This window comes from Bombina bombina, chromosome 8, assembly GCF_027579735.1.
Source record: "Bombina bombina isolate aBomBom1 chromosome 8, aBomBom1.pri, whole genome shotgun sequence".
Taxonomy (NCBI): Eukaryota; Metazoa; Chordata; class Amphibia; order Anura; family Bombinatoridae; genus Bombina; species Bombina bombina.
The window spans coordinates 36,558,668-36,571,776 of record NC_069506.1 but is presented as its reverse complement, the minus strand read 5'-3'; the positions used below and the strand labels follow the sequence as shown (position 1 = coordinate 36,571,776).

The following is a 13,109-nucleotide window of genomic DNA, read 5'->3' as shown; positions in this document are numbered from 1 at the left end:
TTATGACAGAAAAATTCCATCATATGTCCTTAAGAGGTTAATATAACTGTGTTGGTTAGGGATTATCTATCTTTTTAAACAATACATTTTTTCAAGTAGACTGTCCCTTTAAAATCATTCCTTAAAGGGCCAGAGTAAGAATACTACACTCATGAGGCTTTTCAAGGGGGCACGGGAATCCATGGACAACGAAACAATGCACAGTTTGCTAAAAAAAACAAAACAAAAAAAGCAGCATTTAAAGATATAAAACTAGGGATGCACCGAAATTTCGGCCGCAGAAACGTTTCGGCTGAAAATTGCATTTTTGATTATTTCTGTTTTCCTTTTTTTTTTTGCCTGTTATTTTCGGTAAAATTATTGTGTAGCATATTTCAAAATGTTATGATAGTCTAGAGCTGCTGTTTGAGTTCATTTCTTGACTTACTGTTTTGCATATAATAGTTTTCTAGGAGGGGAAAAAAAACCTGTTGAATCTGAGTCTGTTACACAGAACTAAATAAAGAATAATACAGTATATTGATATTTAATATTGTTTTAAGTAAGGATGCACCAAAATTTTAGTCCCAGAAACATTTTGTCATGATTGTTTTTGCCTGGGTATTTTTTCTTGGTCAAATTATTGTTTTATTTTTGTCCAATTTTATTGTGTTACTTTCAATAAAAGTGTGGTTATTTTATTTTATTGGCTTGCAGGTTTTCAATTCAGATTCATTCATTAAATAGTCTAATTATGCAAAAGAAAAAAAAATATATATATATATATATTTTCAGTTTCGGTTTTCGGCCAAGTGCATTTTGGATTTTTGGGTTCGGTTTCGGTCCAGAATTTCCATTTCAGCGCATCACTATTTAAAACACTTATTATGCATTTGGATCTATTGCAATACAATGATTTATTTCTGAATGTCTCTTTAATTGAATGCTTTACTGTGCTAGAGTATTCTATTATTACACTGTGCTTTAACAGATCCATGTGTTTAACTCCCGCAACGCTGAACACAGCCAGTGATTGGTGGCTAAACATAGAATTTGACGGTAGATAAGAACAAAAATGCTGATCAAGTCTACCCCATATTACATGTAACATTTCTTGTCTCAGGCGATTTTTTATTTTTTTTAATTTTATAGTCTTTGTTTTTATTCCGTGAATCAACCACCCTTTCTATAAAAAAAAAAAAAAAACTGCTTCCTCACTTTTCTCCTGAGTCTGCTAACCCTCTAAATTAAAGAAACATAAAACCCAATTTTTTTTTTTTATTTCAAGATTCAGATAGAACAAGTGATTTTAAATAACTTTCCAATTTACTTCTATTATCTAATTTGCTTTATTCTTTTGGTATCCTTTGTTGAAAAGGATACCTAGGGTAAGCTCAGGAGCTGCTGATTGGTGGCTGCACATATGCCTTATGTTATTGGCTCACCCAGTATGTTAACTAACTCCAAGTAGCGCATTGCTGCTTCTTCAACAATGGATACCAAGAGAATGAAGCAAATTAGATAATGCAAGTAAACTGGAAAGAGGGGTGTTTGTTTTAATGTTGCTCTCCTAGTAGTACTAAAATAAGCCAGTATAATCTCAACTTAGAAATGGGTTATGTTGTTAAAATAATCAGATAAGTGTTGTGGATTACAGTGTCTTAGCACCTTAATGATTAATGTATTGATAGTAGTACCTCCATACTATTGACATATAGTAACTGTAACAATAGGCGAACTGTTCGCAATTAATATCAACTTTTAAAGTTTTAATTGTTGTAAGCGTTAATCCTAGAACGCATATATAGATATCAATATGGATTACACTAAACTTTAATGAGAATGCAGCAAGAAATCATCTTGTCAGCTTTAGCGCAACATTAGCTGAAACACTAGCGGACTTAACTGGTTAAAAATATCAGCTGAGCCAAACAAGTAAGTTTAGCAACAGTCGCTTAGCAGGTTAAATGCATAGTGGTAACACGACTTATACAAGCTAACCGTTGATCTATTAAAAGCGTACAATATAAAACATATTAATAGTATCACTGGCATTTTCGCAACAATAAAACAAGCCTGATATATTCTTAACAACTATTTGCACACTGAAAGAGAAATTTAGACGGACAAGCTGATAAAATCACCATTTGTTATAGACATCTCTAAAGTTAAGCATTTTCACTGCCATCTTATATCGGTGAATGTTAACAGCTAAGTGTTGATTTACTTTTCGCGGTAAAGTCTGACAGATTGAAGAGCTGCTAACATTACCACTAGTTACAAACTTATCACAAGTAAACAGCAGCAGCTGACACATTATTATAACAACCAAGGATTGATACACATAGTGTGTCTCAGAGGAATCACTAAACACCTACGGGTTAAGCATTGAAATACAAGCGGTTCAAACATAAGCAAATATATATAGAATAGTAAAGACTGTAGTATCCAGGTAAAGTAACACAATATTTTAGATGCCAGCAAGTTCAACAGAGGCACATTATATATTATAACATAAGCTGGTACAATAGCAAATAAGCCTGGCATAACAACAAAAGTAATTTACTCCCGTAAAGTCCGCTATTGACTTTGAAATAACTATAAGCAGTATTGAGCAAGAGTATCTTAAAGTGATGGTAAACTCCGCTATTGGTAAGTTCAAGAATTCGATTAATTATTATATATATATATATATATATATATTAAACCGCATTATCAATTTCTAATGTTTATATGTAATTTTACTAAAAATTATCTTTATTCACAAGCCGTTGTTGCGCCGCCTCGCTCCGCCCCTTGCCTGAATAAACTTGACGTTTGCCTATTCTCCACCCTCTCTACACGTCAGACAATTTGCACGCTCCTGACTCTGACATTTCAAACGCATGCGCATTGGAGCAAATGACGTATACCAAGTAAACACGGAGTTACGAGATTCAATGTTTACTTGGTTCAGTCTGAAGTAAAAGTTTGACTAGATAGAGAGTGCGAGCAATCGGTCCCTTCTAAAATGAGCATACTTGCCTTAAACCAAAATATAAGTAAGTCTATAAGCGCATGCGTTGAAATTACATGAACGCGCAAAATTGGCTTCGCTTTTTAACGCTCCTGATTGGTTGGCCTTATGCTGCGAAGAATGCAAGACTGCGCTTGCGTAAATTATGTTGCATAGAAGTAAGCCTGTCTGGTGACATGCTTACTGATTGGTAGAATAAAATAAACAATCAATGTGACGTCACAGGGGGCAGGTGATAGACGACATTAGACAAGGATTTATAAGTGTTTTTACATACATACCATTACATGACATTGAGTCTGTAAATTGAATGTAATGTAACAATAGCAATAATATAATCAATATATACGGAGTTTACCATCCCTTTAACGCTGTATCACTGCATTTTTTCTCAATTCATATAAATACGCAATAGAGTAATACCATCCCTGACGATGTGGAGAAATTCAAACCTGTATAAATGAAGTCAGAGACATATGATGCTCTAAACACCATATAAGATAAAAACGAATGAGTCAATTATAATATAGCAACAGTAGCATCTAGCAAACTATAAGATAAGACGTTAAAGTGAAATAGACAAATACATACAAGTGGAGGTAAAAATACATCCAAAGTACAATACCACAATACAACATTTTAGGATATATTAATCCAATAGAAGGAGACATCTAATACTCAACTTGAGAGTAAATCATAATAAAAAAACTAATTAAATCAGCACTCTGCAACTATGCCAGAAATATAAGGCTTATCTCTTTTACAGAGTACAGGTAGCCCTCAGTTTACGCCGGGGTTAGGTTCCAGAAGGAATGGTTGTAAATCGAAACCGTTGTAAATTGATACCCAGTTTATAATGTAAGTCAATGGGAAGTGAGGGAGATAGGTTCCAGGCCCCTCTCAAAATTGTCATAAGTAACACCTAATACATTATTTTTAAAGCTTTGAATTGAAGACTTTAAATGCTAAACAGCATTATAAACCTAATAAAATAATCACACAACATATAATTAAACTAAGTTAAATGAACAAAAACATTTGCTAAACAGCATTATAAACCTAATAAAATAATCACACAACACAGACTTCACTTGCATTTTTCTGCAAACAGTTCTTTCTATGCATTCCAATCTGGACTGATTTATAGAAAGGAAGATCTTGTTCTTTTGAAATCTGCTCAATAGCTCAGGTCTGGTTAAACTGATTAATTTCAGCTTGCTTGGCTTTGCTGCAACACAAGCAGACAGCTCCACCTACTGGCTATTTTAATAAATGCAATGCTTCTCAATAGCAGTCACATGACTGGAAAAAAAGGTTGTTATTCTGAAACGTTGTAAATTGAACCGTTGTAAAACGAGGGCCACCTGTACTGAATTTTACAATTGTCACCAATATTGGTATAAAGTGATAAAGTCCTAACATAACTCAAGTACACAGATACTAGCATAATAGTACTAGGAGAAGTGGTTTTAAATTAAAGTGGGCAGCAGTAATATACAAATATTTGCTGTCATTTTATATATATTTAATAAAAGTTATTTTTTTACAATCTCTCCAATATCTACACTACAAACTTGACCTAATATTAATAAAGGTGCACATAAGCATACTTTACTGACATACTCACTAAATAGTGAGGAATGTCTTTCTAGTTTAAATTTACTTTTTATGCTTTTGCACCCCTCCTATAAGTGAACTAAAAGTACCGATATTACAGTATCAAGACAAGACACTATAGGATATAAATAATAAAGTGATTCTTCTTTGTTCCCAATTTTTTCTAACAAACTGGAAAGTTTGTTAAAATGTCTCTGTAAGAATCAAAAAAAGAAAAAAATGTTACGAACCTTGTTTAGTTATTTTTTTTTTTCCCTTTGGAAAAAATGCTTTCATCACTCAACATAATCTGTACATCTCCCTGTTTAAAGGAAAGCTGATCGTTCATCGAAACCGATTCTATCAGAGTAGGGTCTTTTAGTTATTTAATAAATGCAACACCCCCATAAACAACAGCCCTCTGTGATGTTCAGTTCCCCTCCTGGATTTTTCCTCCAATCAGAATGCTCACATCTAAAAGCGATTACGCATATCATAATTATTTAGGCACAATCCCGTAAGCATGCGCAATTCATGTAAAGCATCAGCGCAAGTTCAGTTACCTAATCAGACCGAGAGCCTAGATGCTGCAAACACACAGACTACTTGAGCTCAGGGTACACACTCGGTTTAGTAAAAATTAAAAACTTTCATGATTCAGATAGGGCCTCCAATTTTAAACAACTTTCCAATATACTTTTATCATCAAATTTGCTTTGTTCTCTTGATTTTCTTTGTTGACAGCTAAACCTAGGTAGGCTCATATGCTAATTTTTAAGCCCTTGAAGGCCGCCTCTTATCTGAATGCATTTGTCAGTTTTTCACAGCTCGAGGGCGTTAGTTCTTGTGTGCCATATAGATAACATTGTGCTCATGCCCGTGGAGTTACTTATTAGAAGGCACTGATTGGCTATAAAAAGAGCTGCAATAAGGGAGCAGTCTGCAGAAGCTTAGATACAATGTAATCACAGAGGTAAAAAGTATATAAATATAACTGTGTTGGTTATGCAAAACTGGGGAATGGGTAATAAAGGGATTATCTATCTTTTTAAACAATAACAATTCTGTAGGAAAATACATTACTAGCGTCACAGCACACTTGTGCATGGTCTGCACGCGCTCTGTGTATACAACCTAGGTTACCCTCCGTGATAGGACAAGTATAATGGGTTTCACAGAGGGGTTGCCTATAAATACATTTTCTAAAACGAAAATAAAAAGAACGATAAAGTGATAAATAAAGCAGCTGCACAATTTTAAAGTACCCCAATAAACCTTTATAAAGTTTCTATCATTTCCCCTCTTTCCCTTCTCTCCTCTGAACTACAGAGCCTTTCTTTGTACAGTTTAGCCCAACGTACCATTTAGTAGCCTCCTTTGGACAGTCTCTAGTTTATTTCTATCTTCTGGAGATATGGCGCCCAGCACTGTACACAATATTCCAGATCTGCTGACCCAGACGGGCTCAGCGGCAGCTCCGGACCACTAATGCATTGCAATTCTGGAAACAACTTAAACACCAATGAAGCCGTTATTTAAAAAGGGACATGAAACCTATTTTTTTTTTCATGATTCAGATAGAGCAGACAACTTTCTAATTTACTTCTACTATCAATTTTTCATTGTTCTCTTGGTATCTTTTGTTAAAAAGCAGGGACATAAGCTCAGGTCTGGAGCACTAGATTGCAGCAGTTTTGCAAGAGAACTAGATGGCAGCACTATTTCCTGCCCTCTAGTGCTCTAGACGCATAGGCATCGCTTCAACAAAGAATACCATGGGAACAAAGCAAATTTGATAATAGAAGTAAATAAACTTTTTTTTTTTTTTTAATTGTATGCTCCGTCAATCACAAATGAAACATTTTGGGTTTCATATCCCTTTAAATACATAATTCTGTTATAAGGACACTGAACCCAATTTTTCTCTCTTTCATGATTCAGATAGAGCAGCAATTTTAAGCAACTTTCTAATTTACTCCTATGATCATTTTTTTCTTTGTTCTCTTGGTATCTTTATATGAAAAGGCAAGAATATAAGCTTACAAACCGGCCCATTTTTGGATAGCGCTGGCTGGTTGGTGGCTGCAAAAAATGGGCATGCTTTTTTTTTTTAATAAAGATACTTAGGGCTCCATGTACTAAGCCGTCAATTCATCCGTCATTGTAGACGCGGATAAACTCGCCGTTACTCGCCGCGGGCGAAATGGTGTCCGCTGTTGCTATGTACTAATATTCCCCCAATAAATAGACAAGTCTAGCCCGCCGCGAGCAGTTGCGGATTGTTGATAAATTTGACGCCTCGCTCGCCGCAACTAAGCTGATGTACTTAACTTTCAGTTGAATTGTCTGGCCAATTATTAACACGTGACATGCAAGGTGTCACGAACATCATAGTAGTCACGGGAATAGAATTTTGCTCCTATAAAAGTTCAACTTATCTAAACAACTTTATTATTGTTCAAAATTTTTTGAAGAGTGATAACAGAGCGTTATTTTTGTAATATTTATTTACAATTTGGATATGGCTTCATCTGGATCTGATAATATATAAATATTAATATAAAAATAATTATAAAGATTGACAACTATACAATACAAATTTAAAATATAGATTACTCTTTAATTACAGTCGACAAATTGGGCGCAATTTATGTACATGGAAATGAGAGACAAATTAGACGCCAGTTATGCTGTACAATGCTGATATTACTGCCTTTTATATATGTCTAGACTGGCGTCTAGATTGACTTTCCTATTGTTTTGTACCTTGCCCGCCACCTAAAAGGTGGCGAGGCAAAAATAACGAGGTGGGAGCGGAAATTGTAGCGAGCGGACAAATAGATTTTTTAGTACATTCGTTTTTGGCGAGTTGGTGGTCAAATGTGTCTAATTACAGTGAAAAATGGAGCGGTAGCGAGGTTTGGCGGATAAGTACGCTCGCAATTTTAAAGATGCGAGTTTTAACATAATTGACGGCTTTGTACATATCAGTTTGCGAATTTTGACGCGAGATTTGTTGCGGGTAGCTCGCTGACTGCTTAGTACATGGAGCCCTAAGAGAACAAAGAAACATTGATAATAGGATTAAATTAGAAAGTTGGTTAAAATTGCTGCTCTAACTGAATCTTGAAAGAAAACAATTAGGTTTAATATCCCTTTAACACTACAATGCAATGCTACAACATTTACTGTAGCCCTTTTCAAGGTCCAGTATAAAGTGTGTAGAAGTTGTTTTAGTACTATTGCTCTCTTAAAGGGGATTAAAAAACTTTTCAGCCAATATAATGGTGGTGAAAAGTTGGCCCCTCTAAATGGGTATTAATGATTATGTTTGGAACTTACTGCAACAACAGAATCCATGCCCTGCCACTAAAAAGTAAAATTTACACAAGTGGGATAAAGCAGTAATAGATGGTTACCTGCCAAAGCGGATTATTAAGCTGGTGAATCACCACGTTTACTTGATTGCTCCGAGCAAAAGCCACGATAGCATCATTACCAGCAAAGGTACCAGGCTGTGCCAAATTAGTGACTATAGGAAGAGAATGACATTCAGATATTGCTTCTGTAACCTCTTAAGAAACTATCATACATCTATTTCCGATCCATCTCACCATGTCTATCAAATGGCACGTCATCCTCAACAAACGGCTCAAAATCCTCCCTGTGTTTTACCATGTAATCCACTGTCTCCTGGCGGTGCTTCAGGTGGTTGCGCGAATGACCCTCCAGCTGGTCAGCCAGAGCTCTAAATAAGCAGTTCCTAAAGAGAATGATTAAAGGGACATCAAAAGTCAAAATTAAAAAAAAATCCTTTCATGGCTCAGCTAGATCCCACAATTAGACTTTTCAATGTACTCCTATTAGCAAACTGACTTCATTCTTTGGTAACCTTTGTTGAAAAGCATACCTATGTCGCCTCTTCAACAGAGCACTACTGGGAGTTAGTAGGATCTGCAACAGTGAGTGTACTGCTGGGAGCTAGCTGCAGTATGCTTCTTGTCATTTGCTCACCATTTATGGTTATCTAGGTCCCAATAGTGCATTCCTGTCCTGGAGCTTAAAGGGACATTCAACACTGCCCACAACAATAATCTATGTTTCTAAACTAAGTATAAAGAGCAAGCTTCAACGTTCCCCCTTTCTCTTACTTACTGCCTTCACTGTTCAATCCTCATCGATAACTTCAAAATTTGTCTCCTAATATGGCTGCTTAACTGCCCCCACTGTGACGTATAGCTCTACTTCTTCAAACTAGCCGGCAGTTATATCCCATTTCTCCTACTTCAATCCCAGCGCGTTCACGGGCGTTAGCGCATGCGCGATACAATAGGAACATTAAAAGCGGAACCATAACAACCCAAGTTGTTTCCGTTCCGAATATCTTACTTATAGTACTCCATTACGTAATATAAGCGGAACGGAAACAACTTGGATTATTTTGGTTCCGCTTTTAGTGTTCCTAGTATATTGCGCATGCGCTAACGGCCGTGAACGCGCTTGGATTTCAGTCCGGGGAATGGGCTCTCATTGGCTGCTAGTTTGAGAAAGAAGGCGTAGACGTCACGGTGGGGGGAGTTAGGAAGACATGTTAGGACACCAATTTGGAAGATAACAATGACGATTCAACAGTGAAGGCGGTAAGTAAGAGAAAGGGGGCACCTTGGAGCATGATCTTTTTATTTAGTTTTGAAACATAGATTAATGTTGTGGGCAGTGTTGAATGTCCATTTAAAAGAATCTGTAATAACATGAACCATGTATACAAAGGAGACTAACATTATATATTGTTTTACTGACCCTGCAACAAAAAAAACAAAAAAAAGCAAGTCAGTGTTATGTTGGTACACTTCTGTCTTCTATTTCCCTTTAAAAAAATGGACATTGCACACATGATTGTAATAAAAACTGTTTTTTAGGATCATATGATAATGTGAGGGTACCAAGATGGCAGTTTTGCCATTTCTGAGTTGGGTGTAACAATATGGCTACCTGTCATCACAGCTATCCGGTACTCACCCGTCCCCTGGTACTTCTCGCAGTCGGAGCCCCAACACTTGCAGCTGGTTTGCAAAGCTGACGAATTCCTCTGCATCCGTACCGTCTCCGGATCGGTTCCTGCGTTCTTTTGCTAGGGCCCTGCGCGCCGCTCGCTCATCTCTTTTACGTTCCACCTCTGCTTTCTTACCAGGCCGGGTTCGTACCGCCTGCTTCCTAGACATAATTTTGTGCCTGTATAACCCGTTGACTCCGCACAACAAAACTGCAGAACCACCACTTCCGGTATTCACCGAACTCGGTGATCGCAGATCTCATTGCGTCACATAACCATAGATAGCTAGATTGAGCTAGACAAGCCCTTAAGGGTGCACCCTCTATCAATAAATGAGTCGTCTATGATCTTCGCTCCTCCACTATCTTTGCTAAATTTTGGGAAGTATAATAATCTGTAGCAGCCATTAATTAAAAATATGAAACTAGCAGTAACATTTCTTAGAAGTAATTAGATGAAGCTTATGCCATCATTTGTTTCCCAGTGTATGGATTGTCTGATATTGTGCACCTTTGCCATAGTTGCCAACATTTTAAAAAAATTTCCAGGGACACTTTGCAGCTATCAATTACCTGCATGAAAATGTACCACACCCCCTGCCCTAAAGTTCCGCCCACTTTGCCAAATCCACATAATTAGCATAATTTAACTCCACCTATTTATTATGGTGCAGATTATATATATATATAATATAAAACTAAAAGGTACAGAAGGAAAATGTACGGAATGGAATTAATGAAAGAAATGGAAGCAAAAGGAAAATGTATGCACATACCACATATGCCATTACTTTTCACTACAATAAAATCCCCTATTGTCATTTAGATGTGGTTACAAAAAACAACATTTCTGTCCCTTTAACTGCTTGGCTGCTAGCAAGGGCTGCAGTACATGACAATGCAATGTGCTGCAGCCTTCTCTCTGGCAGCCAAATGGTTAATAACTGCTTTTACAGATTGAGCAAAAGCTATTTAAAGCTAACTTCATTAAAAGTTTAATAGTATTTCAAGGAAATTGGCATTGACTTAAATCAATTGATTGCTGATTGCCTACCTAATCTGTAGATGGACTGTGAAGTGATCCTTAGTGCTGCTTCTGTGGGGCACAACATACAGCACACTGCTAAAAACTGTTTTTAAAATTCCTGAAAACAGAACATATATGTTACCTAATAATATTTACTTGTTGTATTTAGGGATTATTAGGGCAACAATGTATGCCTTTGTGTACTTGTAACAAAAAGTTTAGGCATTTAGTAGTTTAACACAATAACTGAATAGAAATATGGATTTTTGTTTATCACAAGCCTTTTATTACAAACCCCCTAAAAGCAAATACCCCCTAATCAGCAGCCAGCTGCAATGTAAAGGAAAACTCTAACTCCATTCAAAAGCCAGGTTTCAACTTCTATACCAAATTAGCACCCTCAGTAAACATGGATCAAGGATAACTAAACAGAGACTATTGGAGTAACTGATGATGAACTATAGAATATAGCACCACTTAGTCATCGTGGCCATTGTTTTTATTGCATACAGGGAACCCCATGTCTTAGGATTCCTTAAATCACACTGTCATCGCCACCCAAAACTTACGGCTCCGTTGCATGCCCCCAACCAGTTAGGGAACCCCCTCAAAATGCGCTAGATTTTGGTCCTGCCAGCTCACTCATACAGAACCTCCACCGTTGTTAGACACCACCCATTTCCGTATACGTCATGACTGTACAGTAATTTCCTAGTACAGCAGCGCGTCTCTCACAGTTTAATTGTGACTACTTTTATGTACCGGCGTACAGTACCGCACGTAGTGGGGATGCACAAAGGATATTCTATGACAGTAAATGGGTGATTGATGTAATGGAAATACATCTGTCCCCATGTAGTTGCCACAACAAAGAAAGCAATCACTGCAACATAGCATAGCTGTGGGCTAGCACATTCTGTTTAGCAACAAAGTAGGCACGCTGTAACTGTGCCGGGACAGTCCGGGACAATAAAATGGCCGGGACTGGGTCTCAAATTCCGGGACTGTCCCGGCAAAAACGGGACAGTTGGCAACTATGCTTTGCTGGGGTATAGTCTTTGATCCCATTGAGTTCTGAACCCAATTTTTTTTCTTTCATGATACAGATAGAGCATGCAATTTTAAGCAACTTTCTAATTTACTCCTATTATCAATTTTCCTTCATTCTCTAGCTATCTTTATTTAAAAAGCAGGAATGTGATGCATAGGAGCCGGCCCATTTTTGTTTGAGAACCTGGGTTATGTTTGCTTATTGGTGGGTCGATGTAAGCCTCCAATAAGCAAGCGCTATCCATGGTGCTGAACCTAAAATGGGCTGGCTGCTAAGATTTACATTCCTACTTTTAAAATAAAGATAGCAAGAGAACGAAGAAAAATTGATAATAGGAGTAAATTAGAAAGTTGCCTAAAGGGACAGTCTACACCCGTATTAACCCTCGCTTATATGTTAGAATAAGTGCTGATAGTTCTAACTCACCCCTATACTGTAACCATCATGCTTCAAAAACGTAGTTATTCCTAATCCAAACTCACTTTATATTCGTTATAAATGGCCGACCAGCTCCGCCTAGTATCTACATCATAAGCTCTATACATTGAAAAGCTCCAAACAAAATTAGATCATGGATGGAAAATCATGATCGCGCTTTCGTCGTTTCGCGCATGCGCACCTTACGCGGAACGTACAAAACGGAACTAAAATCTCTTTATAATTTGCACACATATCTATTTAGTGTACAGATAATATCTATTGTAAGTATATAGAACACTGTAACTTTCTCTTAACATTACCAACTTATATTGAATTTTGACAAAATAAAAAATATATTTGTTTGCAATAAACAATATTGTATTTAAATATTGAAAAAGGGTTTTTATAGAGACAACATTGAATTTTAAAGCTTTAAATTTGGGTAGCTATATAATAATATTTATTCTAGATAAAAACTAGAAAGGAATAAAAGATTTAAAAGAGTGAAAGCAGTATAACAGCTATTTACAAATATATGTACTTTTTATATCAATTGTATGTATTGTAAAAATGGCAGTTTGGAGGTATTTGAAATGCCACATAATATATTAGTGCTCTAAATTATATTACCCATCTGAAAGCGGACTTTAAATAGTTAAAATATTAGGCACTCAACTTTTGAGGATCTGTGTTTTGTGCATACATATATTGTCACATATAATTGAAAGTGCGATTGACAACCTATAGAAAATATAATTTGCAAGCTACAGCCATAATACATAATTATACTATACTATGTCCATTGGAAGAAATTAGAATCGGTATCAGGTAAGAGTTGCCATTATTGCATTGTAATTGCTGGTACAAGTTTCTAAAAAAAGGATGGGCAATGCAAGTTTTATATTGGATTTTTTTTTTAAATCACATTCTATGTACAATCAATTCACTCGTTTTTGTTTGGAAATCGA

General features: G+C 36.4%; 1 protein-coding gene across 1 annotated transcript in view; it reads right to left on the bottom strand.

Moving 5' to 3' along the window:
* Window positions 1–9,937, bottom strand: part of OTUD3 (OTU deubiquitinase 3) — a 64,794-nt gene extending 54,857 nt beyond the window's left edge. Inside the window, exons 1-4 of the mRNA XM_053690923.1 lie at window positions 9,611–9,937; window positions 8,206–8,354; window positions 8,011–8,123; window positions 7,934–7,960 (exon numbers count right to left, since the gene is read on the bottom strand). Of these exons, the coding sequence (XP_053546898.1) occupies window positions 7,934–7,960; window positions 8,011–8,123; window positions 8,206–8,354; window positions 9,611–9,813 (492 nt within the window). The 5' untranslated portion in view covers window positions 9,814–9,937. The remainder of the gene's footprint in view (window positions 1–7,933; window positions 7,961–8,010; window positions 8,124–8,205; window positions 8,355–9,610) is intronic.
* Between the last annotated feature and the right edge of the window lie 3,172 nt (window positions 9,938–13,109).